The sequence below is a fragment of the Chrysochloris asiatica genome, unplaced genomic scaffold (genome assembly GCF_000296735.1).
Source record: "Chrysochloris asiatica unplaced genomic scaffold, ChrAsi1.0 scaffold00037, whole genome shotgun sequence".
Taxonomy (NCBI): domain Eukaryota; kingdom Metazoa; phylum Chordata; class Mammalia; order Afrosoricida; family Chrysochloridae; genus Chrysochloris; species Chrysochloris asiatica.
Window position 1 is genome coordinate 5,800,879 of NW_006408555.1, and position 14,014 is coordinate 5,814,892.

Consider the following 14,014-nt stretch of genomic DNA (forward strand, 5'->3'; position numbering starts at 1 on the left):
TCTGACTCCCACACCCAGGATGGGCCTCTGATCTGACTCCCACACCCAGGATGGACTTCTGGTCTGATTTCCTGCTTAGTCTGAAAGCTCCACATCTGCTTCATGCATCTTGCTCCCCATCCTCACCGAGCAGAAGGCAGCACCTCCAGAGATCTTTGCCAAAGGAATATATATATAGTACCAATAAAGAAAAAAACATTTCTTTGAAAATCATATAATAAGAGAAGTGTATACCATGATTCAGACTTGCTGCCAATTGTGGCATTTGTTCATTAGATGGAATTTACTGAGTGCCATGGTGTTACCAGCAGCTCTGCTAGATGCCAGCAACCAAGGGACTCAGAGGAGACAGTCTCTCCCTTAGTTTGTGGCTTAGACAGAAAACTGGAGACAATTTCCAGTTTACACTTGAGGAAAATTTATAAATCTCTGAAGTTTACAAGTTCATAGTCATTCCAAGCTGACAGCATCAGTTACAATATGCCAGGATCATAAAGTGAGTCAGTATTTAGGCTTGCCCCAGTGAAGATGAGTTGGCCACACAAATTTACAGCACTCCTTTCTCCACATCTCCACTGTTGTCACCCGGACCCAGGACCTGGTGGTCCTCCCCTGTCTGGAACACCAAAACAGCCCTGGTCATTTTTCCTTCTGTCCTTTGAAGAGTAGCCCAAGTCATCTTTTAAAAGCAAAATCAAGTCTTATCACTCTAGTGATCATAACCAACACAATATTCCTAGAAAAATTTAAATATATATATATATATATAATTAAAATTATATATATATATATATATGTTGTTGTTGTTAAGTGCCATCAAGTCGGGTCCGACCCATAGCGACCCTGTACAGGGTTTCCAAGGGTGTAAATCTTTACGGGAGTAGAAAGCCTCATCTTTCTCCCGCGGAGCGGCTGGTAGTTTCGAACTGCTGACCTTAAGGTTCACAGCCCGATTCGTAACCACTACGCTACCAGAGCTCCTTATTAAATTAATTAAAATTAAATATATATATAAAAATAAGAGTATGGGGCTCTGACCCAGGAGTATGCAAATGTTTTTTTGCAGAGGGTCAGAGAATGTGCATTTTTGACTCTGAGGGTCATTTAATCCCTGCTCGACCAACCCATATCTTCCAGGATAACACATAAGCAGCCACAGCCAATATAAATACAAATGGGCATGACTGTGTTCCAATAAAATTTGATTTCACAAAAGGGGTGAAACACACACAGAAACAGGCTATGAGCCAGATGTGGCTTGTGGGACACAGTTTGCTGACTCCTGCTGGAAAGAAACTTGCGTCCACAACTCTCACTCTTCCTAATATACAACCACATCTGTTGGGCCATTCAACTTCTTCCTGCCTCGGGTTTTGTATTTCCTGGCCACCCTGCCTGGAACAATCTGGTTCCATGCTTCTATTTGGAGTCCTGGTGTCACACTGTGGGTTAATGCGCCAGACTACAAAGCCCTTTGAACTGCAAGGTTGGCAGTTCAAGCTCACCAGTGGCTCCTTGGAAACCCTATACAGGGTCACTATTTGTCAGAACTGACTCGATGGCACTTAACAACAACAACAACATGCTTCTATCTGTTGAGTTATTTCATTCTCACTGGTCTCAGCTAAGAAGTCACTTCCTTAGAGAATCCATCTTTGACCTTCCTGCCTTTCTTTCACACCAGCGAGTTCTGTTTGCTCACAAGGACTTCACTGATCTTGTCCGTTCATTCGCTGTGAATTTTCCTTCTCCCACAATAAAATGTAAATGTTTTAAGACAGGTGTCCTAAGCTGTTTTGGTCGCTGCTGTATCTCAGCCCCATGAATAGAGAGAGAAGTTGCCTGATACACATCTGCCCAGTAAATATCTACTGAACAACTTTGGTGAATGAGACGGTTATAAGGAATTGATTTGTAGTAAGGGTTACCCCTGCCATTAGAACTGCCCAGTAGCTACAGTGCCACCATTGGGGAGAGCTGCCATTTGGTTTGACACACAGCAGCAAAACGGAAAATTCCTGGGCTCTTCAGAGCAGATTCTTAGAAATCTGGGACAGGTTCCAATGACACTGACATCTATACTCTGTGCTTTAGAAATTCACCATCTTTTCACTTTTGCTCAACTCTTACATTGTTTCCATTTTGGTTAGACATTCCAGATGGATTTATTCTTCTACAAGACTGTATACTTTGGACACTAAGTTTCTGAAGCTATCAATGTTGTTTTACCCTGTGTTCTTGTGGGGAGGTGGTGTCAATTTGTTTTTGACTCATAGCGAACCGATGTGACAGAATCAAGGTATTCCACAGGGATTTTCTGGCGAGGACTTTTATGAAAATCAGATCACCAGCTCTTTCTCCCACAGACCTGCTGGGTAAGAGCAGACCACCAACTTTCAGGTTAGCAGTTGAGCTCTTAACATTGTGCCAGGCCAAAGTTCCTTCTGCTTTAACCTACCTCCACTTTAAACTGCTTATGTTCTGATATAGTACAGAGTCCTGGTGTGGTGCTGTGGGCTAATGTGTCAGACTGCAAAGTCATGTGAACTGCAAGGTTGGTGGTTTGAGCTCACCATCTGCTCCTTGGAAAACCTATACCGGGTCATTATGGGTTGGAGTCGACTCGATGGCATGTAACAACAACTCTCCCCGAAATTGAGAGTGATTAGGGGCTGGCTCCTAGCTTGAGTGTAAAACTACACTGGGAAAAATAAGTGGGGTCAGCTGTTGTTGAGTCTGATGGGTATTTATTTCCACAAGGACAGGGGCCTTACCTATCCATTTCACCAGACTGTCCTCGTGTCTAGAACGAGGTCTACCATGAAGGAATATTTGAATGAAGGGCTGGAAGAAAAAGATAGAGACAGATGAGGCCCAGGAATAATGACTTCAAGGTCAGAGAGAAGAGTGATTCAGGAAACATTAGGAAGCCTATCTCTGGAATTTGCTTCACAAGACCCATGAACTTCATCTGTGAATTTGGACAGGGAAAGAAGACGATGAATATAAATGAAAAGAGTTGCTTTCAAAGTTTATCCCCATTAATTTTAACATACACAATTATATGGATTAGGTATCTTCTAACAACAGTTCAGCCATTCTCCCTTGTCTTGCCTGACTCTTTGATATCTTGACGACTCCAGTGAAGCAGCAGCAATGGGTTCTGATGGTCACAGTATGCCCATTGGAGAGAAGCTGGGACCGGAAATTAGGGAAAAAGTTGGTGACTATTACAAGGAAAAAGATTGGCTTGATTTTGAGTCTTTGTGGGACATCACCTGGGGACCCCAGATATCACTTGGAGCAACTGAGCACAGAGTCAGTTTTTTGAGTGATGAGGTGTAGTCAGTAGCTACCAAAGTTCTGTTTTGTTTTTTTTTTTTGGAATTTTCCCTGGAGTAAATCATATCAGATTGGGTTATACAACTCTTCCATACCATTTGCTTTATGGTTAACTGAAGCAGAGCAATTGACACCAATGTCCTGGGTCTGCCTAATTCAAACTGAAGATCACTGTTGCACGCTAGCAACTCTGTGTTCCTCAGCCAGGACTCACATGTTGATTTAGTCACTGGGAACAGAGGGACCAGCATCAATGGCTTTTGGTGCATTTCTCTGACCACCAAAGTCAAGGAGAATCCTACAGCAAGGCAGTTCCCCTTCTAGCAAAGATGGCTGGTGAAAGTGATCATAAAAACTTGGAGATACTGAATACAATCCAGAAACACCAATAAACAAAAATACCCACCAGGAAGTCAATGTATGGAAAGAAAGTCTACTGTACACTCATGAGCTTAGCAAAGATACAACATCAATTCTTCTGACTAGAAACAACCACTAAATACGAGAAGGCTTTAAAAAGTCTGTGGGAAAATTCCCTTATCCTTTACTTTCATTTTCCAGGAGACCTTTGAAGCCTCCTTGTACATCTTCAGAGTGATGAAGAGAAAGGGGCAACAGCCTAGTTGAGTCCAACCCAGCAACCAGGGCCTGTATCTTGGTGGAAAGCTGCCCTCCAGCTGCTGGAACCCAAGTCCCCTGTGTGCACAGCTGCTTGAATGTGTCCAGGAGAGCTCAAGTCTCCAAGACACAGCCCTGAGTCAAAGTCTGATGAGCCTGGAGGTGTCAGTACTCAGCTCCTTGGTGATGGTGACTCAAAGTGTGCATTGTATGCCAATCTCTAGGGCTTCCTCCAGAGACAACGTGCCAACTGCCCACTCTGGTAACTACCTTCTCATGGCGCCTCCTCTTGCCTACCTTCTCTTTCTCTCCCACTTTCCATGCTTCACCCCGTGTCTCTGCACCTCTTAAATAAACCGCACGGCCCCCCAAGCCTCATCTCAGGGTTCACTTCGAATGGAAGCCCTGCACACTAAAGCCAACCCACATCCCTTGAGTTGATTGTGACTCATGGTGACCTTCTAGAACAGAGGAGACCTGCTCCATAGGGTTTCTGGGGTCATGAATCTTTACAAAAGCAGCTTCATCTTTCTCCTTAGGAGTGGTTGGTGGGGAGTTTGAACTGCAGACCTTCGGGTTAGTAATCCAATACTAGCGTCCTGCACCCTGGGGGTACCTGTGATGCACACCATCTCAAAAGTGCCCAGAGAACTACAAGCAACAAAACACCAGTGGATCAGTGCCAGCATCTGGTATGTATGCCTTCTGGGAACTTCAGAGGTCCTGAGTCTGCTGGCCCTTACTCATGAGGCCATGGCAGTACTTGGGTATTCAGAGACCATCAGACTCACAGACATCAGTCTGGACCCCAAGGAACAGCCAGAGTCTGGTCCTGGATCACATAAATCAATGCTCGGTGACTTCACAAAAGAAGCAGCCCATAATCTGTAAAGTTCAAAAACCATTATTTCTGTTGATCTTCCTTTCTCCAGTAATGATTCCCCGAAACAATACCCGAGAGTTTAGCACTGAGCAGCTGGGAATGGTGTCCTGTCTGCACCACTGATAAATATGGGTGACCTTCCTCTGTGATGGATTGGTAGCGACAGCCCTTGGGTACACTTGGACAGGAAAATGATGCCTGGTCTGTTGAGAGATGAATACCCTTCAAAGAAACCACATGTCCCTTTGCCTTACCTGTCCTAATGAGAACGTTGCCACAATACCAAGAACAACTGCTAAATAAACTATGTTGTTAGAGCTGTTTGAGTTGGGCCCAACTCACAGTGACCCAACTCACAGGGTTTCCAGGGAACAGGTGGTGGGTTTGAACCATCAACCTTTTCAACAGTCCAGTGCTTATCCTACAGTGTCATGCCAGGAGTCTATATTAACCATCCTCCTGCATTTTATAAAACACCATAGTTGAATTTATGAAACACTGTAAGTTCCAGGCACTGAGGGGAGCAGTGTGTCACACTGAGCCTTCCCTTCCTAAGTTCTCTAAGGTGGTGGTTGATGTCAACTGCTGTTCAGTTGGTTCCAACTTACGTGCAACAGAATGAAACACTGACTGAACCTGTTCCATCCTCACAATCCTTGCTACGTTTGCATAACCACAGTGACAATCTATCTCATTCAGAGTCCTCTGTTTTGCTGACCCTTAGAGGGCCTCTAAGGCCATCCTATTATATCCTCATCCTCATTGAAGACAAGGTGACTGATGTTTCCACAGAATCAGTAGCTTGCCTGAGGTTTTGCTTTATTACAATGAACAGTGTGTCTATCCCAGATCTGAAGCACATTGCACATAGGACTGGCAACAGTCTTTGCTAGATCCGGTGACAAATGAAAATGTGGGCCTGCTGTGAGCAATTTCAAGATGGCGCCAGTGGACCACTAAGCTAAACATGGGACCTTGCTAAGTGTGGGACTCTGGGTGACCACACAGGCTACAGGCTTGGTCACGCAGGTGCTGAAGAAAGTGAGATGGAGGTTCTAAGGGACTCAATGTTAACCCTTACAGACCCTAGTGACAAAGAGACTGTACGCTGTATGGACAATAATTCAAAGTTTCACTATTTGGTCAGAAAAGAGGGCCATTTTCTGTCAGGAGTGTGCCACTGGACCATTTGGTAAACCAGCAGTAGACTTCCCTCAGCTGACCCACTGAGAGTCAAGGGGTAGAATGTGGTGCCATTCAGGTAGCTCTTGAGTTTCTCACAGCTCCCATGAAGCCCAGGACCACATGTGGAGACTCGTGTGTGCCTGGACAAGACTTTAGGACAGGATGTCAAGTGTCAGAATTTTATCAAAGAATTAATGCCGTTGTGATAAAATCAGCAAAGACTGGTCAGATTTTCCCCATAGTTCACATCCTGCCCTTTTGAAGGATGGTAGCCACCCCAACTGGGCACTGGGGAACAGTCAGGAACCTGGACACCCTCATGGACTGAATTCCCCCCCCCCCAAATTCTGTGTCAGCTTAGCTGGTCCAGGATTCTCAGTGATGTAGTAGTTACATGATGATGTCATGCGGCAGCTAAGTGATGATGCCCAATGATGTGATTTAATGTGATAAATCAGCAAGAGGATTAAAGGTGGGCTACAGTATGAGTCACTGTGGGTTGGTATGCCAGACTGCAAAGTCATTTGAACTCGAAAGTTGGTGGTTCAAGCTCACCAGCTGCTCCTAGGTCAGAACCAACTGACGGTACTTAACAACAACAACACAGTACAAGTTGGACTGCTAACCTTAGGGTCAGCAGTGTGAAACTACCAGCAGTTCCACGGGAGAAAGATGAAGCTTTCTGCTCCCATAAAGATTTACAGCCTTGGAAACCCTGTACAGGGTCACTAGGAGTCAGAACCGACTCCACGGCACATAACCACCACAGCCACAGTACCCTCAGTGCCATCATAACTCTGATACAATCTCAGAGAGTTTCCCAGTGGTGTGGACTGTGACACCTTTTATCTTACAAGACATAACAGGAGAGGGGATTGGGCAGAGAAGGAGGGGTCTCTTGCCACCAAGGTAGAAGAGACAGGAATGGAGGACATCGTTTGGACCTGCGGTCCTTGCACCATGCAGCTCCTAGATCCAGGGAAAGTTTGATGCCAAGACACATGAAGATCATCAAGGCATGCTGAGCCTACAGATGCAGAAAGGAGACAAGGAACTTTCTCCAGAGTGGGCTCTCTGAATTCAAACTTTTAGCTTCCTAAACATTTTTACTGGTTAAAGCCATCCCTTGTGGTATTTCTGTGATCACAGCACTCAAGAACTGAGACAGGCACCAACCAGGTTTGGCCACCAGCTGTGTGACCTCGGGCATAGGTCTTGAACCTACTTCAGGTTCAGTTTTTCATCTGTACGATGGGTAGAGTGGTCTACCTCTCATGGTAGTTAGAGGAACTGAGTTTCTGTTTCAAAAGCACTCGGCTGTTTCTAAACCATCTGGATGGGGTTGATAAAAGGTGAGGGGAATAGGACTTCTGTGGTTCAATAGGGAATGATTGCTAACAGGGCTGACAGTGAGTGCTGGAAAGGTAAATGTAAATGTTTGGTAACAAAAGGAGGGGAGCGGCTGAGTTTGCAGTCCGGGAGTGGAGATCCCTGGAACCAACAAGGGAGAAAAGTGAAGTGTGAGACCCTGTCCAGGGAGGCAGTGACACTAGGGATGGAGGCAGAGATGATGACGTGGACAGAAGGAGCAGCTAGGGACTCTGGACTCAGGGAGGGAGAGGGGCTGTGAGCTGGTGGCTGGGGGTCAGGCGTGTGGGGTGTACCCTTTAGGTGTTTGATGATGCATGCAGGGGATTGTTATCATTGCAATGAAACAAAATACAATAGGATGAATGTGTAGTGGTTACGAATCGGGCTGCGAACCTTAAGGTCAGCGGTTCGAAACTACCAGCCGCTCCGCGGGAGAAAGATGAGGCTTTCTACTCCCGTAAAGATTTACACCCTCGGAAACCCTGTACAGGGTCGCTATGGGTCGGAACCGACTCGACGGCACTTAACAACAACAACAACAAAGATAATGATAATGCTCACCCATGTAAACTAACACATAATTCACAATAAAAACTTAAAAAAAAAAAAAAAAAAAAAAAAAAGCACTTGGCACTGAGTAAGTGCTCAACTAAAGACGTCCATGGTTTAGCGCTGCCATTCACCACATAATTTTCTGACTCAGCCTAGGAATTGAAGATGGACAATATGGGTTGAATCCTAAGCACCACCCCCTCCATATTAATTGCATGACCTGGAGAAAGTCAAGTGACTTCCAAAGGAGCTCTGGTAGCGTAGTGGTTACGAATCGGGCTGTGAACTGTAAGGTCAGCGGTTCGAAACTACCAGCCGCTCCGCGGGAGAAAGATGAGGCTTTCTACTCCCGTAAAGATTTACACCCTCGGAAACCCTGTACAGGGTCGCTATGGGTCGGAACCGACTCGATGGCACTTAACAACAACAACAAATCTACCATATAACTAACCTCTGTGGAATGTAAGCTGTGTGATGATTATGATCTGGAAGGTTCCATGAGCTGCAGGTGAGCAAAATATGATGGAACTGAGATGTTGATTATTTTTTAAGGTCATGCAGGGTTCACTGTTGTAACCTGCTAATGTTCAGATGTTGGGGGCATTGGGAAAGGGGAACCCACCTTCATTCCCAGGTACCCACTGTCAGGGGTGCACATGGGCCGTGCCACCTGTCTTTTAGGATACTTAGCAATCTAAGGGATTTTTCCCCTAAAGGTTTTCAAAGCATCTCCATGTTCTTGACCCTGAATTTGCCTTACTCCAATTTTCAATTCAAGCCCAGAGTGTCGGCACAAAGAAAACAATGACTGAGACAAACCCTGCACAGCTGGAAGAAGTTGCTTCGTTCAGGATTCCCGGTCTTTATGTAGTTTTATAGGATAATTGGACAGTGAATAAGGAATAAGTGAATAAGCTGGACAGTGAATAAGGAAGATCATAGAAGAATTGAGGCCTTTGAATTGTGGTGTTGGAGGAGAATACTGAAAGTGTCATGGACTGCACAATAGATCTGTTTTGGAAGAAGTGCAGCCAGAGTGCTCCTTGGAGGCCAAGATGGCTAAGCTTCTTATCTCATACTTTGGACATATTGTCCGGAGGGAACAGTCGCTGGAGAAGGATGTCATTCTGGGGAAGGTGGAGGGTCAGAGAAAAAGAGGAAGACCCCCAACAAGATGGATTGGCCAGGTGGCATCATTGATGGACTCAAGTGTGGTGGCGGTAGTGAGGTTGGCCCAGGATCGGACATTGTTTCGTTCTGCTGTGCATGGGGTCACTATGAGTCGGTTCCGACTCGATGGCACCTAACAACAACAACAGCAACATAGGATAATTACAGTCATAAATAGAAGCTAGAGACGATTTATGTTTTGCTGGAAGTGCGTCCACCTCTACCGAATAGCTTTGAGCTTTAAGAAATTCAGAGGGCAGAAAGGATTCTATTTTTCTTTGAAAACACAACATGTATACAGAGCGATAAAATTTGAAATTCTTCCCCCAAACTTTCCTGAAGCACACAGAGGGAGGAAAATTGGACATCATCCAATCACATATACATATAATATCCACAGACACGGGCACATACAGGTGCCTTGGTGTAACCGCTGTCATTTACATTTAGAACACTTTTCTAGAACATTCCACAGCGAAGTCACTCACGCACAGGGCCTGGCTACCGCAGATGGAAACTGGGGATCGTTTTCCACAAAGTTCAAACTCCAGCCACTTTTAAAGGTTTTCCCAACTTGGGATTTCTCCTAAGTTGCTCTGCATATCAGCTTGTTTAAGGTCTCTGTTCAACATCAAACCCAAAGTTTGGGGCTTCTCTTACCTGAAGCCATCTCTCCATCAAAAGCAGCTGACTGAGAGATGCTTTGCGGCTGGTTCACTGTAAAGTGATATGACCTACCTTCACCTTCCATCTCCCCAGGTCCTACAGAGCCCCCCAAATACCCTCTATCACTCAGCACAAGGACACCCTTCATTGTACAGGACACATTCAGACCTAGGAGTCACTCCGCCCCCTGAGAGCCCAGCTCTTTGAAGCTGAAGGGAGGATTTTTTTTCCGGTAGGTACCTTGTATACAATTATTCACCTGCTAGTCTGGGAAGGTTACCATGACAACGCTGCCAGAGCTTCGTGTATCTACATGTCATTGATGCATCCCATCAATTCAGGGAAGGGATAAAAGAGCCAGGCAACACAGTTCCCAGCCTTCCCTCTCCCGTCTGCCTTGTTCAATGATTGTTTAACTTATTTGTCTTGGTGCAATCTAGACACAGCTTCAGCAATACTCTTAATAACATGCTGTTTGCTCCGATGCATTTTAAATCTTTGTATCAAAGCCCAGCCTAATCGGGATCTTCTGACTTTGTTCTTCACTTTTCCAAGCATTATACTCAGGAGTGAGTTCTGCTGCTGGCCACAGCATTCTTTAATTAGCATGTGCTGGGCTAGAAAAGAGCTCAAGTCTAAAACCTTCTCTGATAGAAGGTTGAACACAGGGAGAAGACAGCGGGTGTTCTTTAGGAACCTCTGGGATTTCCATAACAAGTGGTACATGGATTTCCAGAGAAAAAGGACAAGAATGTCTTCCTTTTGACCTCATGACTATAGACAAAAGGTTTCCCTATATACATTTTGTACAGAAAGGGTAACAGAATCCTACCTTTTGTGTCAAAATGATTCTGTTTTTAAAAGTAATTATTAAAAGAAATATGGGTGAGTGTGTGTATGGGATCTTCATTTTCTCCAATGCTCTAATTAGGAATGTTCAGCCTGGGGTCCTCATGGTACCCATGGTACCCCTGACCACCCTTTTGCTAGGGAGTTCAAGGCCCAGGCTTCTTGGAGGACCACTTTCAGAAATCACGAGATGTTTTCATAGCATACAACACCCAAGTCATGCTCTGACCTCAGCTTCCCAGCTCTCACTGTTGTTATCCAGGGAAATAATGTGTTCATGTTGATACATGACAAACATTTAGAACACCAATATAACAGCCTTCTGGAATCCCTAAAGATCACCCCATGAGATTTCACAAGCCATTACGCTAATGATAAGAAGCCAAATTAACATACCTGTAGGCGACCCCTCCATGACATGGCCAACGTAGGGGCCTTCCCGAAAGGTTGGCCTGTTGTCATTCTGATCAATCACGATGATTTCCAGAGGGACCGGCCCCTCAAGCGTTTTGCCACTAATATCAGTAGTCTCCACAAATAGCTATGTGAGCAAAGAGATTGGGGGAGAAAGACAGCATTACTTCATTATGAAAATGGAAAACAGGGCCTGTGGAGAAACTATGTTCTATCAGCAATTTTATGAGCCCTTGGCACTGTTCAAGCATTGGTTTCAATGGTTAGTCACTGGGAATGGAATAGAAATGAAACATTTCAAAATAAAAGGTAAAGATCAGTTCATGCTAGCTCCCCCTCGGGAAATTTGCAATTAATTTATCAAACCAGCAAAGAAAGTGAAAGAAAACTGAAGACACAGAGCCCCTGAGAAAATGTGCTTACATGGTCTTCTGTGTTTCTAGCATCATTTTATCTAAAAGGAACATTACGCTAATAAAAATAATTGGCTAAACTGTTATGAACTAAGTACATTTAGGGATAACTGAAAGTGTTGATGACAATGTTCTTGAAGAAATTCAGGTCAGTAACTATTTACAGAGGACTGTCTTCAGTCCAAGGAACTTGGGGGTTTCAAGGATTGAATGAGACCCAGGAATTCTTACCCATCAGACATTTACAATCTACAAGTGCTTTCAAAGTCCCACACAACACTTCCACGGAATGAAGAAAACACGGCGTAATCACCAGCTCTACTGTTTATCTTCATCATGGATTAAGTTGTGTTCCCCCAAAACACAAGTCAGCTTGGCTGAGTCATGATTCTCAGTGGTTTGGTAGTTACGGAATGACGTAATGTGATGATTATGGGGTGATGGGATGTGGAGGTTAGGGGGTTACAGGATGTGGAGGTTATGGGGGTGGCGGTACGTGGAGGTTGGGGGTGGCGGGACGTGGAGGTTATGGGGGGGCGGGACGTTGAGGTTAGGGAGTTGTGGGATGTGGAGGTTAGGGGATGATGGGATGTGACGATTATCGGGTGATGGGAAGTGGCAGCTCTGGAATGACCCTCCTTGATGTGATCTGATGTGATAAGCCAATAAGAGGATTAAGGGTGGAAGACAACACCTTTAATCTGGTCACAACCCTGTCTGCGGGTGTACAATACCTTTGATCTTAGAAGAGTTAAAGGAGAGAGAAAGGAGCAGACATTAGAGGGACCTATGGAGTCCTGGTGTGGCGCTGTGGGTTAATGCGCCAGACTGCGAAGCCATTTGAACTACAAGGTCAGTGGTTCATGCTCACCAGTCACTCCTTGGAAACCCTATACACAGTGTTGCTATGGGTCGGAACCGACTCGACAGCACTTAACAATAACAACAACTGTGTGGCGCTGTGGGTTAATGCGCCAGACTGCAAAGCCATTTGAACTGCAAGGTCAGCAGTTCAAGCTCACCAGCTGCTCCTTGGAAACCCTATACAGGGTTTCCGAGACTGAACCAACTCAACAGCACTTCACAACAATAACAACTACAACCAAGAAAGACAAACCAGGAGTGGAATATGTCCTTTGTACCTGTCCTGAGAAACTCCTATACCCAGGCGAAGACTGATGTCAAGACACATGGAGATTTCCAAAGAATGCAAGCCCACAGTGAAGCCCCCTGCAAGAAGACCAGGTTCTTCCTCTTCAACTGTGAGCCAACACAGAGAGAAAGGCCTCCCTAGAACTGGCACCGTGAAATCAGACTTCCAAGCTCTCCGACTGGGAGAGAATAAGTTTATTTATTAAAACCACCCCTTTGTGGAGCTTCTCTTATAGCTGGAGAACTACAACTGTCTTGGGAAACAAGGAGTTAAATGCCTGTCACAGTTCCACTGAATTACCATGGCCTTATGCTCTTGCTTTCAATACTCAATTCAGCCTTGATTTAACTCACTGGTATCAGAGCATCACTGCCTCGGCCTTGGTTGTGGTCTCTGCATAGGGGGCGGTAGAGAGTCATGGTCAGACTGGGCTCTCTGTGGCTGTAATTGCAGTTCAACTACTCACTAGCTATGTGACCTTCAGTGAGACACTTCGGAGGCCATACTTTTGCAGAGTTTATAAAAACATCCATCACAAAAGAGTTGTGAGGACTGACAATAACAACAATTAACACCTGTCTTGTACTTAGAGTTTCTGGGTGGGAAGTATAATTAATGGTCTCGGCGCTGATGGAAAGGTTGGAGTTTGAGTGCATCCAGAGGTACCTCAGAGAAAGGCCAGGTCACCTGCTTCCAAAAGCTCTTAGCCATTGAAAACGAAAGGGAGCACACAAACATGGGGTGGCCATGATTCAAAGAGAATTTAAAAAAAAGTCTAACTTACTTATAATGCCTTAATTCAGAGGGAAGATATTAAATGAACAGAACCTCCTAACCTCTATGTGCGAAGAGAACTTTACCTACATTTATGCTGTTTGGGGCCATTTCACATAATAACCAATGTCTAGCTTTTTGTCCTCCAAAATAGCCAAGGACTTGACTTTAACTCAACCAGAACCTCTATAACTAAAGATGATACCTTCGATCTGAATGATAAGGTTCCACATTTCACACGACTGGGCCACCATGATACGCTGTAAGCAGAACAAAGCAGCGTATTCTTCTTTGCCAAATGTACAAATACATTGAAACAAAAAGGAGCACACTTCAGATTTCTCTCAGCACTATGGAAAGACAAACTCTCAGAAGATGCATTTTATCAGGATGCATGGTGAGCCGCAAATCGTTAAGCAGAGTCTCAGAGAACCAATTACCTAAGTAGACAACTTGATGGTGTTTTACGTTATAAAACGACTTCTGGTTTTCTTGTGGTATTAAGTGCTGCCTGGTCAGTTCCAACTCACAGTGACCCTATGAAACAAGAGTAGGGAACCTTTTTTTTCTGTCAAGGGCCATTTAGATAGTTATAACATTATTCACAGGCCATACAAAATATCA

At 44.8% G+C, this 14,014-nt stretch overlaps 1 protein-coding gene across 1 annotated transcript in view; it reads right to left on the reverse strand.

Moving 5' to 3' along the window:
* The window catches only part of CDH13 (cadherin 13), a 1,415,213-nt gene that overhangs the window by 484,085 nt on the left and 917,114 nt on the right, over positions 1–14,014 (reverse strand). The window contains exon 6 of the mRNA XM_006860296.1: positions 11,033–11,177. Coding sequence (XP_006860358.1) covers positions 11,033–11,177 — 145 coding nt within the window. The remainder of the gene's footprint in view (positions 1–11,032; positions 11,178–14,014) is intronic.